The sequence below is a fragment of the Aythya ferina genome (assembly GCF_964211825.1).
Source record: "Aythya ferina genome assembly, chromosome: Z".
NCBI lineage: Eukaryota > Metazoa > Chordata > Aves > Anseriformes > Anatidae > Aythya > Aythya ferina.
Window position 1 is genome coordinate 85,723,211 of NC_140299.1, and position 23,453 is coordinate 85,746,663.

General features: G+C 54.9%; 2 protein-coding genes across 2 annotated transcripts; both read right to left on the reverse strand.

Annotated features, from left to right (window-relative positions):
• Window positions 1–5,141: 5,141 nt before the first annotated feature.
• On the reverse strand, window positions 5,142–11,090 carry LOC311427373 (maestro heat-like repeat-containing protein family member 6). The gene is made up of 11 exons (XM_084504681.1): window positions 11,041–11,090; window positions 10,275–10,462; window positions 10,049–10,186; window positions 9,171–9,285; window positions 8,900–9,040; window positions 8,195–8,371; window positions 7,539–7,694; window positions 6,358–6,459; window positions 6,053–6,155; window positions 5,676–5,735; window positions 5,142–5,498 (listed from the first exon to the last, which is right to left on the reverse strand). The coding sequence occupies exons 2-11, from the start codon at window positions 10,448–10,450 to the stop codon at window positions 5,308–5,310; spliced, it is 1,359 nt and encodes a 452-aa protein (XP_084360807.1). The 5' UTR covers window positions 10,451–10,462; window positions 11,041–11,090; the 3' UTR covers window positions 5,142–5,307.
• Window positions 11,091–11,416: 326 nt separating this feature from the next.
• On the reverse strand, window positions 11,417–16,187 carry LOC311427361 (uncharacterized protein; the record flags this gene model as incomplete). The annotated part of the gene is made up of 11 exons (XM_084504672.1): window positions 15,719–16,187; window positions 15,036–15,127; window positions 14,699–14,809; window positions 14,341–14,426; window positions 13,777–13,888; window positions 13,445–13,531; window positions 13,175–13,279; window positions 12,823–13,066; window positions 12,266–12,357; window positions 11,630–11,777; window positions 11,417–11,445 (listed from the first exon to the last, which is right to left on the reverse strand). The coding sequence occupies exons 1-11, from the start codon at window positions 15,873–15,875 to the stop codon at window positions 11,417–11,419; spliced, it is 1,263 nt and encodes a 420-aa protein (XP_084360798.1). The 5' UTR covers window positions 15,876–16,187.
• Window positions 16,188–23,453: the final 7,266 nt, after the last annotated feature.

Genomic DNA, 23,453 nt, shown 5'->3' on the forward strand with positions numbered 1-23,453 from the left:
CACGAATATACTGCTTTGATGGTTTCCAGACAGTTGTGATGCACTGGGTCCCTTGTGTTCCCACTGAGAAAAGAAGCTGGATTGACAATGTTGGTGACTACAATTTCCACATCATCCTGTTCCACCACTGTAGCCTGATATTTCAAAACTCTTTGTGGGGAGAGCTAATGTCCACCTTCTGCTTCCAGTACTGCAGATACCGTATGGGATGCTAACACGGTTATTTTCTGGCCCAAGGTAAATTTTTCGGCCTCCTGGATGTTTAGTACTATGGCCGCAACCGCTCACAAACATCCAGACCATCCCTTTGCAGTTGTGTCCAATCGTTTGGAGAAATAAGCAACTGCCCTACGGTATGGGCCCAGGTCTTGTGCTAATATTCCCAGGGCAATCCCCTGCTTCTCGTGGGAAAAAAGGTAAAATGGCGTACTCACATCTGGGAGTCCCAAAGTTGGAGCTGACGTCAGGGCCTTCTTCAGTAGCTTGAAAGCTTGTATTGCTTCCTTGTTCCATTGAAGGCATTTCTGTTCAGTAGTCGTGAGTGCATACAGGGGTTTAACAAGCAGTCCGTAATTCTAAATCCATAGATGGCACCACCCGCTCATACCCAAAAAGGTCCATAGTTCCTTCACTGTTTGTGGTCTTGGAGTTTGGAATATTGCCTCTTTTCGAGCCTGTCTCAAGGTCCTTTCCCCAGCACTGATTTCATATCCCAAATAGGTTACCTGTTCTTGTACTACTCGGGCCTTTTTCTTAGATACCCTGTACCCTTGGAGTCCGAGAAAGTCTGGCAGATTCACCGCCCAAGTCAGGCAGGTGTTCCTTGTTCTAGTAGCAGTCAGAATATCATCAACATATTGCAGCAATTTCCCTTCTCCTGGTGGGGCCTCCCAGGATTCAAGATCTTTCGCTAACCGATTTCCAACTATTGTGGGGCTATTCTTGAAGCCTTGGAGTAACACCGTCCAGGTGAGTTGGGTCCTACGCCCACTCTTGGGGTTTTCCCATTCAAATGCAAATCTTTTCTGGCTGGCTTCATGGAGAGGGAGGCAAAAGAAGGCATCCTTTAAGTCAAAAACTGTAAACCAGGCTAGTTCTGGTGTTAATACAGTTATTTATTGCCCGTAGATCCTGGACCACCCTATATGACTCATCCGGCTTGTGGACAGGTAATATAGGGGTATTAAAATTGGATTCACATTCCCTCAACAATCCTACTTACACTTTTATTATTGGTCGAATTCCTTCCCTATCTTCCTGCTTTAGAGCGTACTGCTCGATCCTCACTGGCTGCTTTCCCTCCTTGAGCCGAATCTCAACACGTGGGGCATTTTTAGCTCTCCCAGGTTCATCAGTAGCCCATACGCCTGGGTATACCTGGTTTACGACTTCTTCATTAACTTGTCCTTCCATTGGCAGGTTGACTAGGGCTAAACTCATTACCCGTATATATTGTTGATCCTTTACCTCCAGAGTAATCTCCCCTTTTTCAAATTTTATTACTGCTCCTAATTGCTCTAATAAATCTCTACCTAAGAGTGCCCTTGGGGAGTTAGGCATATATAAAAATCTGTGTATGCCCCATTGTTTCCCTAACTTGTACTTCAAAGGTTGACAAAAATAAGCCTTTTCAGGTCGATCGGTTGCACCTTTTACCCTAACATAATCATTCCCTAAAGCCATTAATGCTTGATTTAGAACTGAATATGTTGCCCCCATACCAATAAGAAAGTTCACTTCCGTTTCTCCCCTATCTTCATTATAACCAGTGGAGGATCCGTTAGGGTAGATTCCCCAGGTCCCCGTTATTTCTGCCAAAATCAGGGGCTGATTACCCTAGGAAAAGGCTAGTCAGTTTGTTCTCTGAATCCGAGAGATCTGGGTCCGAATATTTTTCATTTATTTTTTTTTCCATTACATTTCAAAGTTGGTCCAAAAATTCCATAGGGGTTTCTTTTGGACCTTGTTGGAAGCATATTCTCAATTCCCAATTCAAACAGATTCGAGTATTAACTTAACTTCATAATTTTCGGGATGATTAGGGTCGCAGTGGGGTCGGTCAGGGGAATGCAATTGTCAACAGTTCCCTGAGCGGTCCCATTGGCAATCTGAGCTTGCACATGAACTCAGGTTGTTTTAAGAGTTAACTGCTTTTCTGTTTCCATAACAACTCTCTCTGGGACCCATCATGATCCCTTTGCCCCAGAGGGCTAACACCTGTGATTTTGAGATCTCAGCCTGGGGCTGAGACAGAGCTTCTAAAATTCCTACATCCTCTTTCCCTGCTCATTCAACTTTAAACACCTTTAACACCTTCAACAACCCTTTTATCACTTCCTTTATCTTTCTCCAGCCTGTACTTTTCTAATGCCAACACCAAAGGCTCAGTCAAGGGCCAATTAACTCCGCTCCTTTTCTCTCTAAGATGCTGAAACAACATATCTGTATACTACATTTCATCTTATTTTCCTTCTCTCCTCAAAGGACTTTATTGACTGTAATAAAGGACATATTGACCGTAATACGGTGTTATGATTAATAGTTCCATCGTGGGGCCACTCCTCTCCATCCTCTAGTTTATAAAGTGGCCACCACTGATTACAATATTTGATAACAGTTCTTTTACTCTCTGTCCCCCCTCTTCCCATTATATCCCTCCAATGTGTTAGTATACATTCTAGGGGGCTTTTCCGCGGGATTTCTTTGCTTTGACCTTTTCCCATTCTAATCTATAGCAGTTAATATTGCACCATTTTCCTAGGAGCTCTTTACTAGTCAATCCCAATCCCTCCAAAATCCACAATATATAGAGATACACAAGTAAAATCAGACCACTGTAAATTAACTGCCTGTAGACAATTACACTGAGGACATTTAAACCCGACGAGCAGATAATATGCCTGGGCAAATTTCGTTCCCTTAGGCATACACCTCAATGGCAGTTCTTATATTATATTTACATATTCACATATTAACATATGTTTAAAAGAACACCTTAACAAAAATGCCCGGGCCTTTACATATACAACAACATACAGTTATTATTCCAATTAGAATTATTCCCCAGCAGCTGCAAACATTATGCCAGTTACCATTAAAGCTCGCCTACCCTCCTCCCGTCTCTTCTATGATCTTCAGGATGTTCCTTGTGGTTCCTAGAACCAGGGTATGGCAGCTTCTACTCTAAACCCCTTTTGGCCGCTCTATCGGCCACCTCCGTTTGGCCACTCTACCGGCCACCTCCCAGGACGCCTTCAGGGTTCGTGTTGCACGCTAGACATCTCTATGTGGCTTATCGACCTCCCCGGCCAATTGGCTTACCTTAATTAAGGTGTACCGTTTGCCCGCAACCACAGGAACTTCCTGTATCCCTGCAGTGAGTGGCTGGGAGAGGAGCTCCTCTGAGAGAGAAAAAGGGGCTCGGGGCGCGCCTAGGAGGTCTGCTCCACAGTCGATCCTGCAGCCGAACAGAGTCCTCCTGCCTGGCTCGCCAAACTCATGCGCAGAAAAGACTCCACAACCATAGGGTTGCGATCCTGGGGTGTCATGGCATACCGCTACTTGTGTTTGGGGAGCTGGTCAGAGCACCCACCTCCATTTCTGTTTATGGTGGCTGAGTTTGTTCAAGTAATCCCTGACTTGATACCTGTCCCCTGCTGGTGGTTCTGCGGAGTCCTGCCTTTAGGCACAAAGACCCAGGACCAGCCCTTCAGAAACCCACACTGGCTACTTCTGATCCCTCCGTTTTCTCGCATGTCAGCTGCAGCGCCTTCCCTGGCCCAGGCTCAGTGCTCATCACAGCAATGGCTGACATCCCAGCAGAAGCCAGCCCGCTCTCTTTGGGCGCTACCTCAATGCATGACTTTGCTCACTTTGGCCCCTCCAGCTCTCTCCCCACTCCCGGTGCAAGGACGGAGTGAGAGAGCAGCTGTGTGGTGCTCAGCTGCCCACTGGGCAGCCAGCATGGGGCACGAAGGATTTGAGATAACAGCATCACTGGCGATCACCTGATTTTCACCTACGTAGAAGCAAGCAGCTCCAACGCAGCCGTGTACCTACTGCTCCATGGGATGCTACTATGCAGTCTAACCCCTCATGGTTCTGAACTACCCCTGCTGATAAGGATGTGACCTCCTGTAGCGCTGAGGTGATAGAATCTGCCGGAACATTAGTAATTTGCTCCACTGTAGCGGACGTTTAGTAAAGCATGTTGTGTTAAAGGATAAGGAAGTTTGGCAGGACCTAAACCCCCTTGCGTTCCAACTTGTCCTCAGATATCAGAGGGGCTGGGGGTGGCTGGGTTTGGATTCTGAGCGATGCCCTGTTTGGAACTATAAATCCAGTTGTATTCAATAGACTAAATGATCGTGATCATGGATGCACATATCGTGTAATACACTTTCAGTCTAGTAAATGACTGGTGTAGTTTATTGGAGCAACACGAGCACAGGTTCTTTTGGATTGCCGCTGATGAAGACTCTGTCTGCAAAGCACGTGCAAATACCAAGAATATGACTAACACAACCAGCTACATATACGTTAACTTGTGGAACAACTCTATAGAGAATGTTAGGTTTCCCAGGGAAGCACTCGCTGTAACTGAGGGTTCAGACCTCACCCTGTAGGCATCCCTGTAGGGGGGAAGAGAGGTTCAGCACGGCAGCCTTCGGCTGATGCCAGGAGTCAGCGACGTCCTCCCTACTTGTCTGTGGTGGTGTCTTCCCCAACATTTTCCTCTCTTGAGCCCTTTTTTTACTATGTTCCTGCTTTTAGGTAGTGAGCGACTCAAGTCATATGCGCCTTTGTTGTGACTGGTATACATTTTCCTGGCTTTTGTTTTTGCTCAGGGAAATTCAGAGCGTGTGCTCAGTGAGAGGTAGTTGCACCTTGGAGGCGGGTAGCCTTGGGGATGGAGGTGTATTTTGGCACTGTAGTGAGATTATAATGAGCAAAGTTCATCCAGAGGACATGAGTAGGTTGTCAGTTAGTCTCAGGGCTGGCCATGTAATCTATCAGTTCCGTACCATCAGGCTCACTCTAAAATCGCGCTGTTCCTAGCAAAATGGCCCGACGCCCAGGAAGGCAAAGGCGGTGGGTTGCTCTAACACGCTGTGGCCAGGGAAGCAAAAGCTTTCCTTCCTCTTGGTTTCACAGCCTAGCAGAGCAGCTTGGTGCCGTGGAGTTTTCTAACCATTCAGTTTTCACACAAAAAAATGACACGTTCAAGCAGTGAAGAAAGAGGGCTGTTTCTTTGGGGAAAGTCCAGCAGAGAGGTTACTCGGCGGGGCCCGAGGGCTGGAGCTGGGCTCAGCACTGAGCACAGCTGCAGCAGCATAGCCAGCCAGCTCTCGGGACACGGGGCCTCCTCTCCCACACCCTCCGGAGCCGGTAACGTAGTGCTTGCAGGCTGAATGTGGAGGAAGTTCTCAGGACCAGGATGGTTTCAGTCACCAGGGAGGAGACCGAAGGGCTGCTGTAGCCCTCCATGCTTCTCAGGGCTGACATGGAAAGGAACAGAGGGCAGCTCAGAGCCTGCATCACTGGGAAGCACGCCCAGGAACCCCTCCTGCCAAGCCCACCCCACCTCCTCAGCTGGGGCAGGGGTCGCAGCTCACTGCCCAGGGTCTTTTCTCCTCCCAGACAGTTCGTGCTGATACCCCACTGCCCTCACTCACCCTCGATGATGTTCTCTAGCTTCTCCTTGCGCCCATCCACCAAGTGCTGCCCGGCAAGCCCTAGGTACACACGGCCCATCACAGATCCCGCTGGCCAGCTCGCCCCAGACACAGTCCCCCCCTCAACATCCCTGCCGGCTTGGCCATGTGTGCCCAAGTGTGACACCACCCAAGGAGGCTGCGAGGCACTCGCTAAGCTTCCCACCAGCAACCACTGCATGGGCAGGGGGTGGCCGAGGGCAGCAGGGAGCCCCCACAGGCACTCCAGGCCCACTCTGAGCTGGCAGTGCTCTGCAGCCACGTGGCTGATTCAGCAGCAGCTGGGGCTGCGGCCAAGCTGCTGTGGGGCACAGAGGGCCCATGGGGTTGTGACTCACCAATGAACCTGATGGCCGCCTCTTGCAGGGGCTCCTGGGGGCTCCACAGGTATGGCAGGCTCTGGCACAGGTAGTCATCCACTCTGCTGCTGTGCCCCACCAGCTGGAAGAGAATAGTACATGTGGATGGGGCTGGTGCAGCCTTGCCCCTTGGCCAGGCCAGCCCTGTACGTGGGACTGGCTTCCCCTGCTGGGATAGCCTGATGCAGTGGCTAGAGGCAAGGGTAGCCACCCTGCACCCTGGGCCAGGGCTGGCAGGCCTTGTCTGGGCCAGGTTTTGGGAGCCCTCGGGCAGTTGTCCTTACCAGGCACTTGCCAATCCTCTGTGGCTGCGCTGTCTCCAGCAGGTTCCTGAGCTGCTTCCACTTCAGGAGCTTGGCAGCACCAAGGAGGGCTTCCCGAGAGGCCTGCAGAGCAGCAGAGAGTGGGAGATGAAACCACTGCGCATTGGACAGGCCCTGGTTGTCCTGCACCTTGGCGAGGCTTGGGGGCTTTTCTGGCCCTTGCTGGGGAGGTGCAGCAGCTGGGGAAGGCATCTGCCAGAGGGTTCAGTGCTCGGGCAGAGGTGTGGGGCAACCACCAGCTCTGGCACTTCATGCTGCTGGGGCTGCAGGACAGAAGTCCCCCAGAGCTGCTCATCTGCAGCCAAGGCCAGCAGGCAGGTGAAGCGCTGCAGTCACTGAGGCACCAGGGCAGGAGGCAGCCAGGGACGCCACGCACGGGGACCCCAGCAGGCTGTTCCCTAGGGCCTGGGCTCCAGAGCCCGCCACCGCGGACACAGGGCCAGACCCCTGCCCTGGCTGCGGCTCCCTTCCCAGGCTGGCAGCCATGCTGGCTCCTGCAACCCCTGGCAGGGGCTGCACCCTTCTGCGTGGCCCAGGGCAGCCTGCAGGCCAGGGTTTCTGCAGTGAGCACGCTGGCGGCTCCAGGGTGCTCATGCCCAAGAGAGCAAAGGAGCATTCAGCCTAGGCATCTGGCGGGTCCCTGTGCATAACATGGGGTCGACAACTGTTGGGCACCTCACCACTGGCCTCAGACACCTGCAGGCACAGCTGGCATGCCCGTGAAAACTCTAGTGCCTAGGTATCTGTGGCTACGCAGCACTGCTGAGCACAGCTGGGAGCAGGCAGGGCAGGTCTGGAAAATGTCCGTGCCCACCTTCTTGGCCCATGACAGCTCTGGGGCTGCAGGAAGCCTCCCAGTGGGCTTTTCTGTGGAGGGCTGCATGCGGGGCTGGATGTGGGGCAGGGAGAGGCCCCTCCGCTCTGGCCCTCTGTGCAGGCGGAGGTGTAGTAGGGGCAAAATGGCTGTGGTGGGCCTGGTGCAGGCACAGAGGGGCTCTGCACCTTTCTTTTGGATTCGGGAGCTTTGGCCCTGAGGTGAGGCACATTCAGAGGGAGCCTTGCTAACAGCCCATGCCCCTAATGCTCAGGCCCTCCTGAGGGGTGTTGCCCCCTCAAGTGAATGCTCAGCTTAGTGTCCCCACCTCAGCCACACGCTGGTCCTGGTCATGCAGGTGGAAGAAGAGGGGGAGGATGGTGCTCTGCACTTGCTTCTTCATCTCCATCTTATGGGTGCCCTCTGCAACCTCCATGGCATCCTTGCAGAGAAGGATGGAGAGCTCTCTCATGCAGCTGCACTCCTGGTGAGACAGAACAAGGGAGGACCTCAGTCCAGGCTCTTCCGAGCTCACAGTGAGCAAGGGGTCGGTGTGGCAGACAGGGAGACACACGCTCCTGGCTCTTACTCTGCAGTGAGCTGTGGCAGGTAGGCCAAGTGTGTGGGCAGTGCAAAATGGCTCAAGACACAGGAAGGGCAAGGCAGTGGGTTGCAGATGGTCCACCCTGGGGCTGGCAAGGGGACACATGGCAAGGGGAGAAGCGGCCATGGGCAGCAAGGGGCCGAGGAGAAGTTGCCATTGTGGAGCACACATCTGCAGGGCTCTGCACAGGGAGGGGCTGCCCCAGCAGGAGAGCCCAAGAAGCACCAAGCAAAACGTTTCCAGCACGTGCCCAGGGATCGTGGTGGGCGAAGAATTCGCAGGCCAGTGAGACACGCGGAGAGGGACGCACCACCCCCAGGCCACATTCACGTGCCCCGTGGCCACGCTAGCCAAACCTCCTGCTTGCCCACCAGACTTACGTTTTCAAAGAGGGGCAGGAGCCTGTCAGGCAGCTGCAGAGCGATGGGGCCAGCCACTTGCCCATCTGCTAGGCGCAGAGTGTTGCGGAGGACAGTCACGGCCTTCATACTGATGTCGCTGTTGGCATCCTGCAGTTGCTGCACGACCTCTGGCAGCAGGTCTTGCAGAGTTACTGCCTACATGAAACACAGCAGTTCTGTTTCAGAAACACCGAAGACCATCCTGGCAGAAGCCCTTTGCTTACAGCAGGCACAGCCCAGAGCAGAGGTCTGTCTCCAGGAGCGTGCTGAGGCCCCTTCAGACAGAAGGCTGCTGCCTTGGGTTGCAGAAGTAGCCACTTGTGTCAGCCTGGCGCTGTGCGGGGCCTCATCTTCCCAACCTCAGCAGGATGACTGCTCTGGGTAGAGTGCTCCTGCAGCTGAGGCAGCCCTGCGCTGGCTGGCCTGGGGCCTGGCATTGACCTCTTTCTGGCACAGCAGGAGGTGCCTTTGAGCGGACACTGGTGCCGCTCTCCTCGTGCTGCACAGTCCAGGCAGGGGCTGCCCAGAAGCGCTCAGGGGCTGATGAAGAAGGCAGTGAGAGCAGTGGAGCCACTACCGCCCCTCCCGATTCTTGGCAAAGTCCAAGCAAGCCTCTGCGGGCAACAGCACCTGCAGCCCAGCCCCAGGCGGATGCCGCCACTTGGCCCAGATGCCCCCACTCACCATCTTGGGTCTCGTAGACAGCGTGACGAGGCTTGTAACCGCCATCCCACGCAGCACCGAGGACTGACTGTGCAGGTGTGAATGAAGAATGTCTGGGATGCAGGCATTGACAAGCTGCTCAAAGTCTACGCAGTCCAGCAACTGAAAGACACCCAGCAGCCCAGTGAGAGCCTGGCCCAGCCGGCAGGACTCCTGGCAGCACGCTGAATCTGCCAGAGAGCCCAGAGTTTCAAGGCACCTTGGAGAGGCACCGCTTGCTGCTAGGCCCTACCTCCATGAAGACAGCCATGGCGGTGATCTCCTTGTGCTTCTGTCTCTGGCGGAGACATATGACTGCCTCTTCAAACGCCGAGGCACCGAAGAGCGGTGCTTTGCTTCGCAGAGCCCTGGCCAGGGGAAGAACGCATTGGTAGTACCAAGCTGGGCAAACAAACCTCCTTGGGACTGTGCTTTCAGCGCTAGCTGTTATCCCATGGGCCAGACCAGGGCAAGGCTTGCATTTCTGCACTCTGCTTCAGCAGCTGGTGCCATCCACTTGAGGAGAGGCCGCCCGCCCTTCACCACATACCTTGCCTTTGCAAACATGGAGGGTGACGAGCACAGATGTGCTCGATTCACTGAGGGATGCCCTGCCTACACACAAGTTGTGGCCTTCCAACAGATGCCATTTCCTGACCACTTTGGATCCCCAGGCCACTGAGCCTTCCCGCGCTCTCTGGCCACCCTTCCGGCTGCTCTGCCACACAGCTCCAGTGCAGGCTGTGGCATTGCCTGCAGAGCCAGCCCCAGCACTCTCCTGCACCACTGGTCCCCGAGGAAGGAGTGCATTGGAAGGTGACAGGTCCTGCGAGTCCTCCTCTTGCACTGGGCAAGAGCAGCCCTTCACCAAGGAGCTCTCAGAGGCAGCAGCATGGAAATCATAGAATGAATCGTAGAATGGCTCGGGTTGGAAGGGACCTTAAAGATCAAAGAGGCTACTTCCCCTGCCGGTCTCTCCTGAGATCCCTCAGTCACCAGCACTGAGGGTCAACGCTGTCCCTCGGACCCCTGGGGACACCTCACCAGCCACGAGGAAGGGGATCACGTGGGGCCCTCCACCTCTGGGGGAAGAGTGCCAGGGGAGACAAGGACAACTGATGAGGCAATCACCTAGTCAGCACAGCAACACCTGTGTGGAAGGTCTCATGTCTTAAAAGCGTGTCCCAGCCACCCTGCGTCTGGATGTCTTCAACCAAAGTGGCACCCCCCACGTGTTGGAAAAGAGCTCTCATGGTCATCACCGCAGTCCTGCATGCAGAGCACAATGCGCGTCACATGTGGCGCCCCAGCGCTGGCTCCGGCCTGGGGCACAGACCTGGCAGAGGGGATGGAGCACCTGAGAAAGATGCCTGGAGGCCACATGCACTCCCCCATCTGACTGCTGCTCCTGCTGAAGTCCTGCAGTGTGCACTCATGGATGAAGGAGATCTGGAAGAGCACGGCAATGTAGAGCTTGTGGAAAAGTGAGTGCGCAATGTTTTTGCTGGAGGGCAGCTGGAAGATCTTGTTCATGGCACTGGTTACCTGCAGAAAACAGTCAGGTGCAGCTCTCAGTGCACAGGTGTCCCTGCAGCACTGCCAGAGCTTGCGGGTTGGGGGGTGAGGGAGGTGGGGGTGGGGCGTCGCTCTGAGCTGATGGAGGCACCGGGCCAGAGCCCGCTGCCTGGCTGCCTGGCCTGGGGCCCAGCCCCAGCGGCTCCCTGGGTTCGTCTCTGCTTTGTGGCATGGGCAAGCCAGCTTTTCGTGTCCAGAGCAAAGGGCCCAGCAGGCCCCGGGGGTCTTGCCAGCTGTCCTCAGCTCCCTGGGCCAAACCTTGCAGCCTGCTTGGGCCAGGCAGCTGCCCTGCCCGGGGCTGCCCAGCAAGGCAGGAGCAGGCGGGGAGGGAGGAGGACAGAGAGCGGCAGGGCAGGGGTGGGCTGCGTGCCTGTGCGCAGTGGGGCCCCAGCAGTGCATGTGGCCCTGCTGGGCTCTGGCTCCCAGCCCCCCTGACTGGGGAGCCCCAGGGAAGGCTGGCGTTTGGGGACAGAGGAAGAGGGGAGGAGGGGATGGGGAGGGGAGTGCAGCCCCACTGGGGGTGAGCGAGGCCTGGTCCAGGAACTCACAGCCCAGGAACGGACACAGTTGTGGTGTGGGCCAAAGCCATCGTGCCCAGGCCCTATGTATTGCATCAGCAGCTTTCTCAGCACGTCCTCTGCAACGCAGGGCTCGGAGACCATCGTCTGCCACATGGCCGTGGCAACCCTGCAGAGACAAAGCATGCTGTCGATGGGGCCACCCCAGCCACTGCCCCTTGGCCTGTGCCGGCCCTGAGGGTCCTGAGCTGTGCCAGAGGTGGGTGGGTGGGCCCTGTACCTATCGCACCACGGGAAGACCTCCAGCAGGCCCTGGACCGCGTGCTCAGGGTGCAAGGAGGTGATCTGGAAAAGGGTCCTCTTCAGGATGTCCAGGAGTGATTCCTTGCTGACCGACGCCAGGTGGTCATGGATGATCTGCATGACCCGTGGCACCTGGAGGAGAGATGAGGGAGAATGGAGCGGAGCACAGCCATGGCCCCAGCTGCCACCAGCAAATGCTTCCCTCCTGTGGCTCTTTGCCAGCCCGAATGGCTGTCGGGGACTCCCAAGCCGTGGACCCGGGCCAGGGAGAACGGCCCCCGAGAGGGCAACAGCACAGGGCAATCTGTCTGCAAACTGCTAACCTCCTCCATCTGTGAGTCTGTGATCATATCCAACACGCGGGCAACCACCTTTGTGTCAGAGACCCTGGGGTGTGTCATGCCCTCCAAGATGGTGAGGATGAAGTCCGTCCTCTCAACAGGGAAGAGGAAGCTGCCAAATACCTGCGAGAGGGAAGACATGTCACACAGCCTGCCTTGGTGGCGGGCTGCAGCTGAGCAGCGAGGGCAGCTCTGGAGAGAGAGCCAGGGCAGTGCTGGCACTGTGCCCCCAGCACAGGCAGGAGCAAGAGCTGGCGTGGGCTTGCAAGGGCCGGCCTGGGCTGGGATGACTGTAGCCTCAGTGGCTGCGGAGAGGGAACTGCCCCGCAGGGTGAAGGCAGGTGGTGGAGGTCAGGGTCAGGGCACACTTGGCGGTGTGTAGGCAGCCAGGCCTTGTGGGTGGCCAGGACAGCTGGACCTGCAGTGCTGATGCTGGCCACTGACATTAGCCTTTGGCTGCTCCCTGCTGAGATATGGTGGGACCCTGCAGCCGGCTTGCTGGGAGGCTGTGACGGACCCTGCCTCCTGCCCGCAGTTCTTGGGGCACTGGTTCATCCAGGTCTCCTGTCAACCTCACAGCCAAGAATCCCAGGAAGGGAGGGGCTCATTACCGTCGGTTCGCTAGCAGCGTCCTTGGGCAGGAAGGTGCTTGGGCATTCCCGCTCCAGAAAGAGATACGGATAGGTAGGTGTCATCAGGTGGCCTGGGCAGCAAGGCAAACAGAGAGTGGGTGAGTGGTAGGAATGATGCAGAAGCTGCTGCTTGGAGAAGACAGCTGAGAACACCAAGCAGAGCTCTGATTGTGGCAGGGCGCTGTGTCTGTCAAAGAGGGGCACTCTGTGTTGGGTGGAGGGTAGGGGGTGGGGACAGGAGACATGCCAGGGAGAAAACCGCCTCGCAGTCTGCAGAAAGGCCAGAGAGTCTGGTCCGGCTTTCTGCTCTGAAGCAGGAGAGAAGCCCCACGATGCTGCTACTGCTACAGGCTCTCCAGTCCACTGGTTCTCAGGAGTGCTACTAAGCCACTGCCCCAGGGGACATCCTGCTGCTCCAATAGGGGCTGGGGGAGCCCCCTAGGGTTGGTGCAGCACGGCTGCTCCCCTGCTCCACCCTTGGAGGAATGTGCTGCTCTTTCCTCTAGCTGGGGAGGGCGGACAAAGCGGCGTATCACCATGCCTGGTCTTGACTGGGCCCTCGTGTCTGGAAGGTGCTAGCCCACCCCAGCCTCTCTTACTCTGTCGCACCATCACGATCCTGTGGATGGCGTGAAGAGCCTCTGCAGACCCACAGCTGATGTTCTCGTCCTCCTCGGCACAGCACAGGGTGAGGCACCCCATCAGCTGCCCCAGGAGTGGCACAGGCTTCGTCTGGAAGGTGCGAACGCTGACCGTGCCCACTCTGTTTGTGAACGAGTCCTGGGGTTGAGAGGATGGACAGTGGCAGCTTGGCTGAGCTAGTGCACTTGAGACAGCAGGAAGGGGTGAGGGAGTGCTTAGAGGTTGCCTGAACCACCAGCTCCTTACCTGCATCAGAGAAGTGGGGATCAGGGCCTCGCTCAGACTGGCAATCCTCCCCACGGCATACCGACGCTTTGCCACTTTCTCGGATCTTGTGAGGGGCAGCAGGGCCTGAGAAGAGAAAAGCTGCTGGTTTGCCTTGGGATGCAGTGGCAGCTCCCGTAGCGGCAGCTCTGCCAAGCGCCGGGCAGGGTTTACACAGCGTGCCCAGGCTTCTCCTGAACAAGAGAAGAGCCTGGAAAGGGGGTATAGCCCGTCGCGGCCTTGGGGACAGACCCGCAAGATGATCTCCAGCGTAGCGGCAGTGTAGTCCGATGAAGTACACACCAGCACTTCCAGCACGCTGTCCAGAGATTTCAGAATCTGTAAGGAAGACAGAGCGGGTGGTGCTTTTTTGTTGGTCCTTCCTCATGGGAAGCTGGCTTGAATGCCTGCTGCCTGAGGCAGGCCTCAGCTGCCCAGTGGTGCCAGCAACCTGCCCAGTGGTGTCTCAGGATCTCCGTTGTCTTTCTGTTTCTCCCGTGGTCTTTCAGCAGCCAAAGCTAACTAGGAAAAAGTGCGCAGGAACTGACTGGCAGCAGGCTCTCTGTAGCTCACTCGCTGCTTACCTCAGCATAAAGTGAAGCATCCAACTTGCCCCTCTCCGTCTCTGAAGCAAGAGAGCCAATGGCGTTGATGCAGGGGCCGAGGTGCTGTGACAGCAGTGCTAGGTTCTCTTTGCTGCAAGGAGAGGAGAGAAGGTGCCCATTGGAGGCTGGCACTAGGAGCAGTGCCCAGATGCCCTGGGAAGGTGACCGTAGATGTCAGGGCCTGGGGTCACCAGGTGGGACCCGTACTGGGTGGGCAAGGCTTGTGTGGAGGCATCTTCTCCCTCTCCCGTGCTGCTGAGCCAGGGATAGAGGGCAGTCATGGCATGCAGTGCACAAAGCCCTTTCCAGCTCCTGCCTCTCTCCCTTCAGGGAAAAAAGCTGGGAAGGGAGACAATGGAGAGCCCCTGCCGGCACTGCCGGCTGGCTCTGCTGGCATGGCACCCTCTGCCCTCCTATCTGGTGCAGGGGAGAGCTGAGGCCCTAAGACAGAGCACCAAAGTCCTGCCCGGGTGGGGGAAGCCCGCTGCTGTCAGGCCCATGCTGTGGAGAGGCCCTGGCCAAGCCAGGGTATGGGGCAGGTACCTCCTTTCAGTGATGGCATACGCAGCTTGCCAGCCCAGGAGCATCACAGTGCGCAGGTGGTCGAAGGGAGACTTAGGCAGTTGCATCTGGAGAGAGACAACATGGTCAGGATGGGACACGGGAAGCTGCCAGGGGCTGGCACTGATCTGCAGGGCAGGCAGAGCGTTGCTGGCACTATACCAGCATTGGCGTCAAGACCCGGGGGGTTAAGGGGGGCACAGGCCAGGCTGCTCTGTGCCCACAGAGGCCCGTCCCACCCTCCCCTGTGTGCAGAAACCCCTGTGCTGTTCTGACTGCTGGGCTGGTGCCCGGACAGCTCACCCTTCCCCCCTCCCCGCCCCACTGGGTATCCCCTCACCTTCTTCTCCACTCCCAGGTCGTCGCTGGGCAGGTACATGTATGTCCTCTCCATCCTGGTGCTGCAGATGGTGCGGATCGAGGCCAGAAACTTCAGCTTCCAGTCCTCTTCCTGACAGTCAGGGAGCAGAGAGACAAATAGGGAGGGTGAGAGGGCGGCGACATGGCCAGCAGGGCCACTGCACCACAGGGGTGCAGTGATGGTACAAGGGGCCAGGAGGGCAGCAGCTCAGCACAGCCAGCAGCCCTCCAAAAGCCTGTGTGTGGGCAGCAAACACGGCAGCCCCCAGCTGGGAGAAGCAGGCTGAGCCTCACGCACTGACAAAGTCTGCAGTTACCATTTTGGTGCCAGTGAGAACAGCCCAGAAGTAGTCACAGGCTTCCACGTCCTTGGGCTCCGGAGACATGACGGAGGCAGCAGAAGCATCATCTGATTAAAAAAGAATGGACAGAGCTGTAGGCGGGGCAGGAGGCAGAGGGAAGAGCCATGCCCTCTCTTGAGCCCTGTGCCCACCGCCCTGCCGACTGCAAGCCCTGGGTCGGAGCACTGATGCCCCCTTTCCTCAAGGTTGCCGCTGGCAGCAGAGCAGGAAAGGTCCCTGTCCTGCAGCACTCCTGCCGGGTGAGCAGCCTTCTGCTGCCTGTCCCCACAGCAAGAGCTGGGTCCCCTCCACTCTCTCCCGCTGGGAGCCTCCCCTGCTGCCAGGGGAGGCTGTGCTGGGGCTGGCTCCTGGCTCACAGCTGCCCTGCCCTTCAGGAGCCGGCATGCCCCCCGCCGGCTGTACCCCTCTGCTGATGTTCCAGGGAAACGGGCTCCTGCTGCAGAACAGGGTGCACTCGCTGACTTTGGTCCCGTCCAGCCCGCTGGGGACCCTCGCTCGCTTGGCTTCCTCAGTTGTGGCAGTGGCATGGCAGTGCCATGCTGTGGCACCCGTCCCTGGTGGAGCCCCGACTCCAGCCTGCTGGTGAGCCTGGAGCCTGGGGCCAGGCTGGACGGGCCCAGCAGTGCCTGCGTACTTACCCCTCTGAAGCACATGGGTCTCCCACGTAGAATATGCAGCAGATCTGCTATCCTTCTCAGCATTCAGGATCTCGGGGACAAGTAATAGCAGCCCCGCCAGGGCAAAATCGTCAGTGCCCCTTTGGCAAGGAGCCGCACGACTCGTGCACTGTCCCATTGTAATCCTCGTGGACACTGTGGGGCTGCCCTGCTGGTGCTGGGTAGTTGTAGCTGTCCCAGGGGTGAGTCAAAAAGGGCTCTGCTGTGATGTCACCCAGGACAAAAGGGGGACGCTGTCTCCAGGGCGGAGGGCGTGAGGCCCAGGCACCTGACTCCTCTCAGATGCCACAAGGCCGCTGTGAGATGGGGAAGATACTAAAACTTATCCAAATTAGTATTTAGCTACATATATGGTAAAATATCCTAATTATAAGGATGTAGATGAGAACCTTATGAGCAGCAGATGTAAAAAGGAAGATATCGCTCAAGGCCAACGGGTGAGGGAAGGACGAACAACTTGTTGGCAGGAAAGAAAGCAAAGATAAACAAAAAACTTCTACATGCTGTCCAGCAGCAGGTCCAGGTCCAGAAAGGTAAAGAGAGTTTAACCTGCTCTTCCTCACTGCCTTCAACCTGAAAGACCTCTGCCCACGACCACCAGGCTACGCTGCGCAGGTGCAACCGGGAGGAGCTAAGGGCGGGGAGTATGGAAATGAGTACTTGGAAGAGGTCTGCCTTTTGGGGAAATCAATGAATATGTATGAGAGCTCGTGTAATATGTAACAGTATTCGTGTATAAAATTGTGAGAGACGAGCGGGCAGGTGTGCACTTTTTCAGGGAAGCCATTCCCAGTGCGCCTGGTGCACCGCAATAAAGTGTACCTACTTTACAACCCTATGGTTGTGGAGTCTTTTCCGCGCGTCACCTGTGTGCCCTCACACCCTCTTGGGACCACCCTGTGGCTCTGTGGCGTGTCCCAGAGCGCCAGTGTGCCTGAAGGACCTCCCTTTGTCTTCATGGGCACACCAGAGCCTTGCCTCTCCCACTCAGTGGCCAGAGCAGCCATGGATGTGACCTGGCAATCCTGGGAGACATTCTGACAGCAAAGGTCTGCTAAAACACTGGCAGACACAACTGCCAGTCAGCCTGCAAACTGCTAATCCTTGAGAAGGCCCAAGTGGCCCCTTGGAACTTTGGCTGTGCACCTAAGAAGCAGAAACCTCCTGAGCGACCACTGATAAGGGCAAAAAGGAGGAGCTCTAACAGCACTTCATTGTCTGAAAAGGTGAATATACTTTGGGAAAGTGTGGACATGGACACCTTCTGGGCCACTTTCCCTGCTTGTTCTACCCTGACCCCACAGCTTTTAGAACAGGGAGAAGCCCCTGTCTGCAGGGTCTGCAGAGAAACTTCTGTAATTTGAGTTGTTTGGATTGTGAGGAACGTGATCTCCACACAAGGGTGCCTTCTGGTTGCTACTGAGCAATCTAGAAAGTTCTCTAGTGCCACATAGGAGTAAATAACACTGTCAGCCTTCAGCTTGGAGGCAGATGTGGCGATGACACCCTAGTATCCTGCCAAGTGTTGCCATCACGGCTAACTTCTTTTGTTGGTATCAAAACTTACCAATTCTTTTGTGATCTCTTGCTAATCATTAATCCTTCCTGTGATAATACTACCCTGGCCACACCGCTGAGTGTGTGAGGCACAGATGCTCTCTCCCACTTTCTGCAGTTTTTGGCATATCACATTTACATCCTTTCCCTCACGCTGAAATCTCTTTCAGTGCCAGGAAGTGCTTTGCAAAAAAGCCTCTACATTGCATTTTCCGTCCTTCTGAAAACGTGGTCACACATCCAATAGACAGAGAGAGCGAGCACAATTTAGAGCACATCCAAAAATCCTGCCCATAGGGAGACATTAGAAAACACCTGTGACTTTGGCTTTGGAACTGGAAATGGCACATTTTCAGAGTCCTGGGGTGACTAGTGTCATCATGTGCTCTGATCTCACCGCCTAGTCCTGCTGGCCACGCTAGTTCTCATGCCGTCCAGGATGAGACACCTGGGCACGCTGCTGGCTCACGTTCAGCCAGCCATCAACCAGCATTCCCACGTCCTTTTCTGCTGGGCACACTTCCAGCCACTCTTCCCCAGGCCTAGGCGGCTGCATTAGGTTGCTGTGAACCAAGAGCAGGAGCCAGCACTTAGCCTTGTATAGCGGCACGAGATTGAACTCGGCCCATCGATCCTTTAACCCGGCTGGCAGCTAAGCACCACACAGGTGCCTGTACTGGGCTGGAGTGGCCGCAGGGGCTGGAGTGGTAGCAGTGCTGCACCTGGCCCTTGCTGGGGAGGTGCAGCAGCTGGGGAAGGCATCTGCCAGAGGGTTCAGTGCTCGGGCAGAGGTGTGGGGCAACCACCAGCTCCGGCACTTCATGCTGCTGGGGCTGCAGGACAGAGGTCCCCCAGAGCTGCTCATCTGCAGCCAAGGCCAGCAGGCAGGTGAAGCGCTGCAGTCACTGAGGCACCAGGGCAGGAGGCAGCCAGGGACACCACGCACGGGGACCCCAGCAGGCTGTTCCCTAGGGCCTGGGCTCTAGAGCCCGCCACCGCGGACACAGGGCCAGACCCCTGCCCTGGCTGCGGCTCCCTTCCCAGGCTGGTGATGATGCTCTTTTTCTTTCCCTCAATGATGTTCTTTAGCTTCTCCTCATGCCCATCCGTCAAGTGCTGCCCAGCAAGCCTTAGGCGAGGAGCCACAGTCCTCAGGGGCTGCCTTTGTGTGACTTAGGGGGGCACTCCTGGCTCCAGCAAAGCCTCATTAGCTGCCCTCGTGAGGGCTGCCGGCTTCTGGTGGTTCCCTCAGCTACTTTGATGGCTGCACACTGTGATCCCCACTCCACTGTGGAATACATCTGCCCCAGAGCCGATCGCCTCAGGCGAGTGACTGTTAGATGGCGGTTAACAGTGCTCACAACAGAAGGCTTTTCATCGTCCACAAATTCCTTTAGCTGCCATTTCACAGCTCCACTTACAAAGGGAGCCCGAGCTTTCTCTCTCCCCTAAGCACAGCCCTAACCGACGCGCGGAAAAGACTCCACAACCATAAGGTTGTAAAGTAGGTACGCTTTATTGCGGTGCACCGGACACACTGGGAATGGCTTCCCTGAAAAAGGTGCGCGCCTGCCCGCTCGTCTCTCACAATTTTATACACGAATACTGTTACATATTACATGAGCTCTCATACATATTCATTGATTTCCCCAAAAAGGCGGACCTCTTCCAAGTACTCATTTCTATACTGCCTGCCCTTAGTTCCTTCCGGCTGCGCCTGCGCAATGTAGCCTGGTGGTCGTGGGCAGGGGTCTTTCAGGATGAAGGCAACGAGGAAGAGCAGGTTAAGCTCTCTTGACCTTTGTGGACTTTGACCTTCTGTTGGACAGTGTAGGCCTTTTTTGCTTGTCTTTGCCTTGTTTCCTGCCAACAAGTTGTTCATCCTTCCCTAATGAGTTGTTCATCCTTCCCTCACCCGTTGGCCTTGAGCGATATCTTCCTTTTTACATCTGCTGCTCATAAGGTTCTCGTCTACATCCCAGATAATTAGGATATTTTACCATATATGTAGCTAAATCCATCAATGCAAAATGGACTTCCTTTACCGGATGCGGGGGAAACCTTGTTACAAAAGATGAGGAAAAGGCGGAGGTGCTTAATGCCTTCCTTGCCTCAGTCTTTAGCGGCAATATCGGTCGTTCTCTGGATACCCAGTACCCTGAGCTGGTGGAAGGGGATGGGGAGCAGAATGTGGCCCTCACTATCCATGAAGAAATGGTTGGCGACCTGCTACGGCACTTGGATGTGTGCAAGTCAGTGGGGCCGGATGGGATCCACCCGAGGATACTGAGAGAACTGGCGGAGGAGCTGGCCAAGCCGCTTTCCATCATTTATCAGCAGTCCTGGCTATCGGGGGAGGTCCCAGTTGACTGGCAGCTAGCAAACGTGACGCCCATCTACAAGAAGGGCCGGAGGGCAGACCCGGGGAACTATAGGCCTGTCAGTTTGACCTGAGTGCCAGGGAAGCTCATGGAGCAGATTATCTTGAGAGTCCTCACGCAACACTTGCAGGGCAACCAGGCGATCAGGCCCACTCAGCATGGGTTTATGAAAGGCAGGTCCTCCTTGACAAACCTGATCTCCTTCTATGACAAAGCGACGTGCTTAGTGGAGGAGGGAAAGGCTGTGGATGTGGTCTACCTTGACTTCAGCAAGGCTTTTGACACCATTTCCCAAAGCCTTCTTTTTCTCTCCCTCTTCTGTGACTGAAGCGGCATTGAGGCACACGTTCCCCATTATGGCCTTTTCCGTATCCTTGCTGTATCTTGTGCTGTCTCAGTGGTCCTAGCACACACCACAAGGTAGCTTATAACTCATGAAATGCAAGCAATCCATGCTCAGTCCAGTCTCACATTTCCCAAAAGTTAAGTTCTTTCTGCCCAGCTTACAAACACTGCCTCTCCATTTCCCCCATCTGCAACATGTTCTGTACAGTTATCCATTTCTTAGTGAACAGCACTCGCTTCTGACTTAGGTGAATTCAGGTCTGTGCCAGGTTTTGCAGCATGTACCTCATTGCATGGAACTTCAACAACTTTCTTCATAACCTTCAGCTCACTGGGATGAGGGGTTGCTCTGCGCTGTAGGCCCTACCGAAGAAAAAGCACTCATGCAGAGCATGACATTTAACAATCAGAGGAATACGTGTCATACCTCAAGATTGAATCAGTTCAAATGACATGTTTTATCAGACCACTAGAGCCCAAGCTGGACATGAACAAAATGTCACAGAATCTGATGTGGACTTCTCTGCTATTACAGTGTGCAGCTGGGTACAGGACTTCATTCTGGTCTAACCAAAGCTCGCACAAGTTTGGTAGCACTCCCAGAGTTATCTGGCTGTAACAGAGCAGGGCAGTAGCAGTGTCACAGCAGTAGCAGTGTCAGTCCTTTCCAGGGGAGAAACTACTCTAGGATATTCCAAATCACACTAAAACTCTGCAAAACTCGATGTTACTGCTTTCACACCTCCTACAACCATTCACCAAATGGTTTATGAAACTAACATTTTGGTGTGCCACAATACTGCAGCAAATATGTTTGGAAGTGTCTGGGTTAGCATACTGGCTGCGGAAGCTCCCAACAGGAAACATGGAAGACAACAGGAAGGACTGTCCAGTAGCAAGGTTTTGGAAATGCTGGACCCACAGTAGAAATGTGTCTTTCTCCCCCTCCTCCCAGACATGAATAAAAGCTTTTGGTTAACACTGACAATCCCAACATGATATAGCAGCGCTATCAGCAATGGTAGACGTGTTCATAGTATTGCTCCTTTTGTTACCTGTAAACACAACACACACTGATGAGTGTTTGGTTTAGGAGTTAAAGCACCACTCGAGTGCTGTTCAAGCATCAGCCAACTGTTCTCACAAGCAGGCTGCAGCTTTGTGCATAGGAAGCTGCAAAATCTCTTCTGTCTCCCATTTTAGTTGGCTTTCTGCCAAAAAGCATTTCAGAACATTAAGAACAGGGTTCAGTAACAACTTGATCCACAACTGCAAAGGTAAATATCACTGGATTTCCCCCAGTGTCAAGACGAGCTGTAATTCAAGATTATGCACTGGCTCTCAGCGTACTTAGGTTTAGGCTTGGGTTTAGAGCCCTCCATGGAGGCACCCTGATCCAGAGGGCACACACCACATGCTAGGCTGACATCACTGTCAGGAACAACATGGAATGGTCCTGTACTTTCTAAAGGAGAAAATAAATTACGAAGGGAAATGCAGAAAGTCAGCCCAGCAGAAGTGAAAAACGACAGCTGGTGGCAGTGAAACACAGCAGAGAAATAAAGTACCAGACAAGAATTTCATTGGAAAGGAAAGATCTTTAGGCAGCTAGATAGCAACAAAGAATGCCTCAGAGCAAAGGGGCTTGGAAAAAGCAGAGCAAGGTGTGTATAAGGGTAGTAGAAAGTGAAACAGGGCCAACACGCAAAGAAAACATTACACTGGGAACAATGACTAGGCCATCCTGGGCAGATCAGAATCTTCCCAAACAACCTGAGGGTCTACTTCTTTGCATTTCAGACAAAACAAAACAAGAAACACTTCCAAAAAGGTACAGATGCTACCCCTACCAACCACCCATATTCCCTCCCCACCATCCCTCACCTACCAGTAATTCCAGGTCATTAGCACCAAGGTCCAACTGTTCTAACTTGACAAGGAATGAGAGTGAACTGCAAGATACAGGGAATAGAAAGGGGACAGGAGAGGAAAACTAATAATACTGTGTACAAACAAGTGATGTACAATGCACCCGCTGACTGATGCCCAGGCTATCCCTAAGCAGCCAGACCCACCACCCCGTCCAGCCCCCCATATAATTGTTCAGCATGATGCCATATGGTGTGGATTAGCCCTTTGGCCAATTTGGGTCAGCTGTCCTGGGTTTGTCCCCTCCCAGCTTCTTCTTCACCCCAGCCTGCCTGCTGGCAGGACGGAGCAAGAACCTGAGAAGTCCTTGGCTTAGTGTAAGAACTGCTCTGCAACAATTAAAACATCAGGGTGATACCAACGTTAGTCTCATACTAAATCCCAAACACAGCTCTGTAACCTGCCCTGATACTGACATCAGGCTGACGGGCCTGTAATTCCCTGCAAAGTCCTTCCAGCCCTTCCTGTTGCCTGGAGGCACATCTGCCAGCCTGCAGTCCACTGGGGCCTCCCTCATCACAGTGGGCAGCAGAAGAGACCTGCTGCGCTCCTCCCTTGCCACGGGAGCCCCACGGCTCCCACTGTCCCCCCAGGCCACAGTGAGCTCCACAGCCCTTCCAAGGAGGCAGGAGCAGCTGGTGCAGCAAGGCTGCCTCTGCCCTCCGCAAGCAACCTCAGGGCCCCATATACAACAGCCTGGCAGCATGGCTCTTACCCTCCAAAACGTCGCTCATGTAGTCATTGAGTGTTTGTGCCAGCTCGTCAGCACCTCTGTCTGTGCCGCTCTGCTGGACACACTTCTCTGACAAAGAAGTGAAACCTGCAGGAAGAACAGGCAGAAATCAGGACATGTCTACGTGGGCCACAGGGCCTGGCAGCCAGTCCCATGCTGCCAAGCCTAAGCGCCTGTCAGTCGCTGCATCGCAAGAGAAGCCAATCCGTGCTCTCTTTAGCCATCACAGCAGGAGTCCTCAAGAGCGACAAGATAGCTGTGCCATCTACGGGCCAGGGCCCCCGAGGGCCTGGTGTGTCCCAATGGCTCGTTTCCGGGGAGGCTCTACCATGCCCAACCCACCTGAAAAATCCGCTAAGAACAGCACACCCACGATAAGCCTGGGGATCTGTCTGTCCCAGGTGAAGTCCTCAGAAAGAAGATCGGGGAGGAGCACGCTCCTGTTCTCCATCTCAGAGTACGGGTACTTCCCCTCCCAGGCAGATGCTATGGTCAGTGCCCTGTGGTACCGGGGTACCTCAGCAGAAGACAACCATGCCCAGCTGGGAGGGAGGAGATGAAGACCCCTCAGCACCGGACGATGCAGTGAGCCTGGGGCCTTCTTGAAGGACAGTTTGGTCTCTGCCACCATGGGTCATCACAATCACCTGGTTGGTAGGTGATGACCTGGTTCATAGGTCATCGCTTAGTGGCTGCCCTCCAGCAACACGGTGGGCTAACAGTGCCATCCTCCATAGATCAATGCCTGCTG

Coding starts and splice junctions, on each gene's coding strand:
- LOC311427373 (XM_084504681.1), bottom strand. CDS start 10,450: ATGAACAAGATCTTCCAGCTGCCCTCCAGCAAAAACATTGCGCACTCA. Junction 10,187..10,274: donor CCTCCAGGCATCTTTCTCAG/GTGCTCCATCCC, acceptor CTCTGCATGCAG/GACTGCGGTGATGACCATGA. Junction 9,041..9,170: donor CCATGGCTGTCTTCATGGAG/GTAGGGCCTAGC, acceptor GGTGTCTTTCAG/TTGCTGGACTGCGTAGACTT.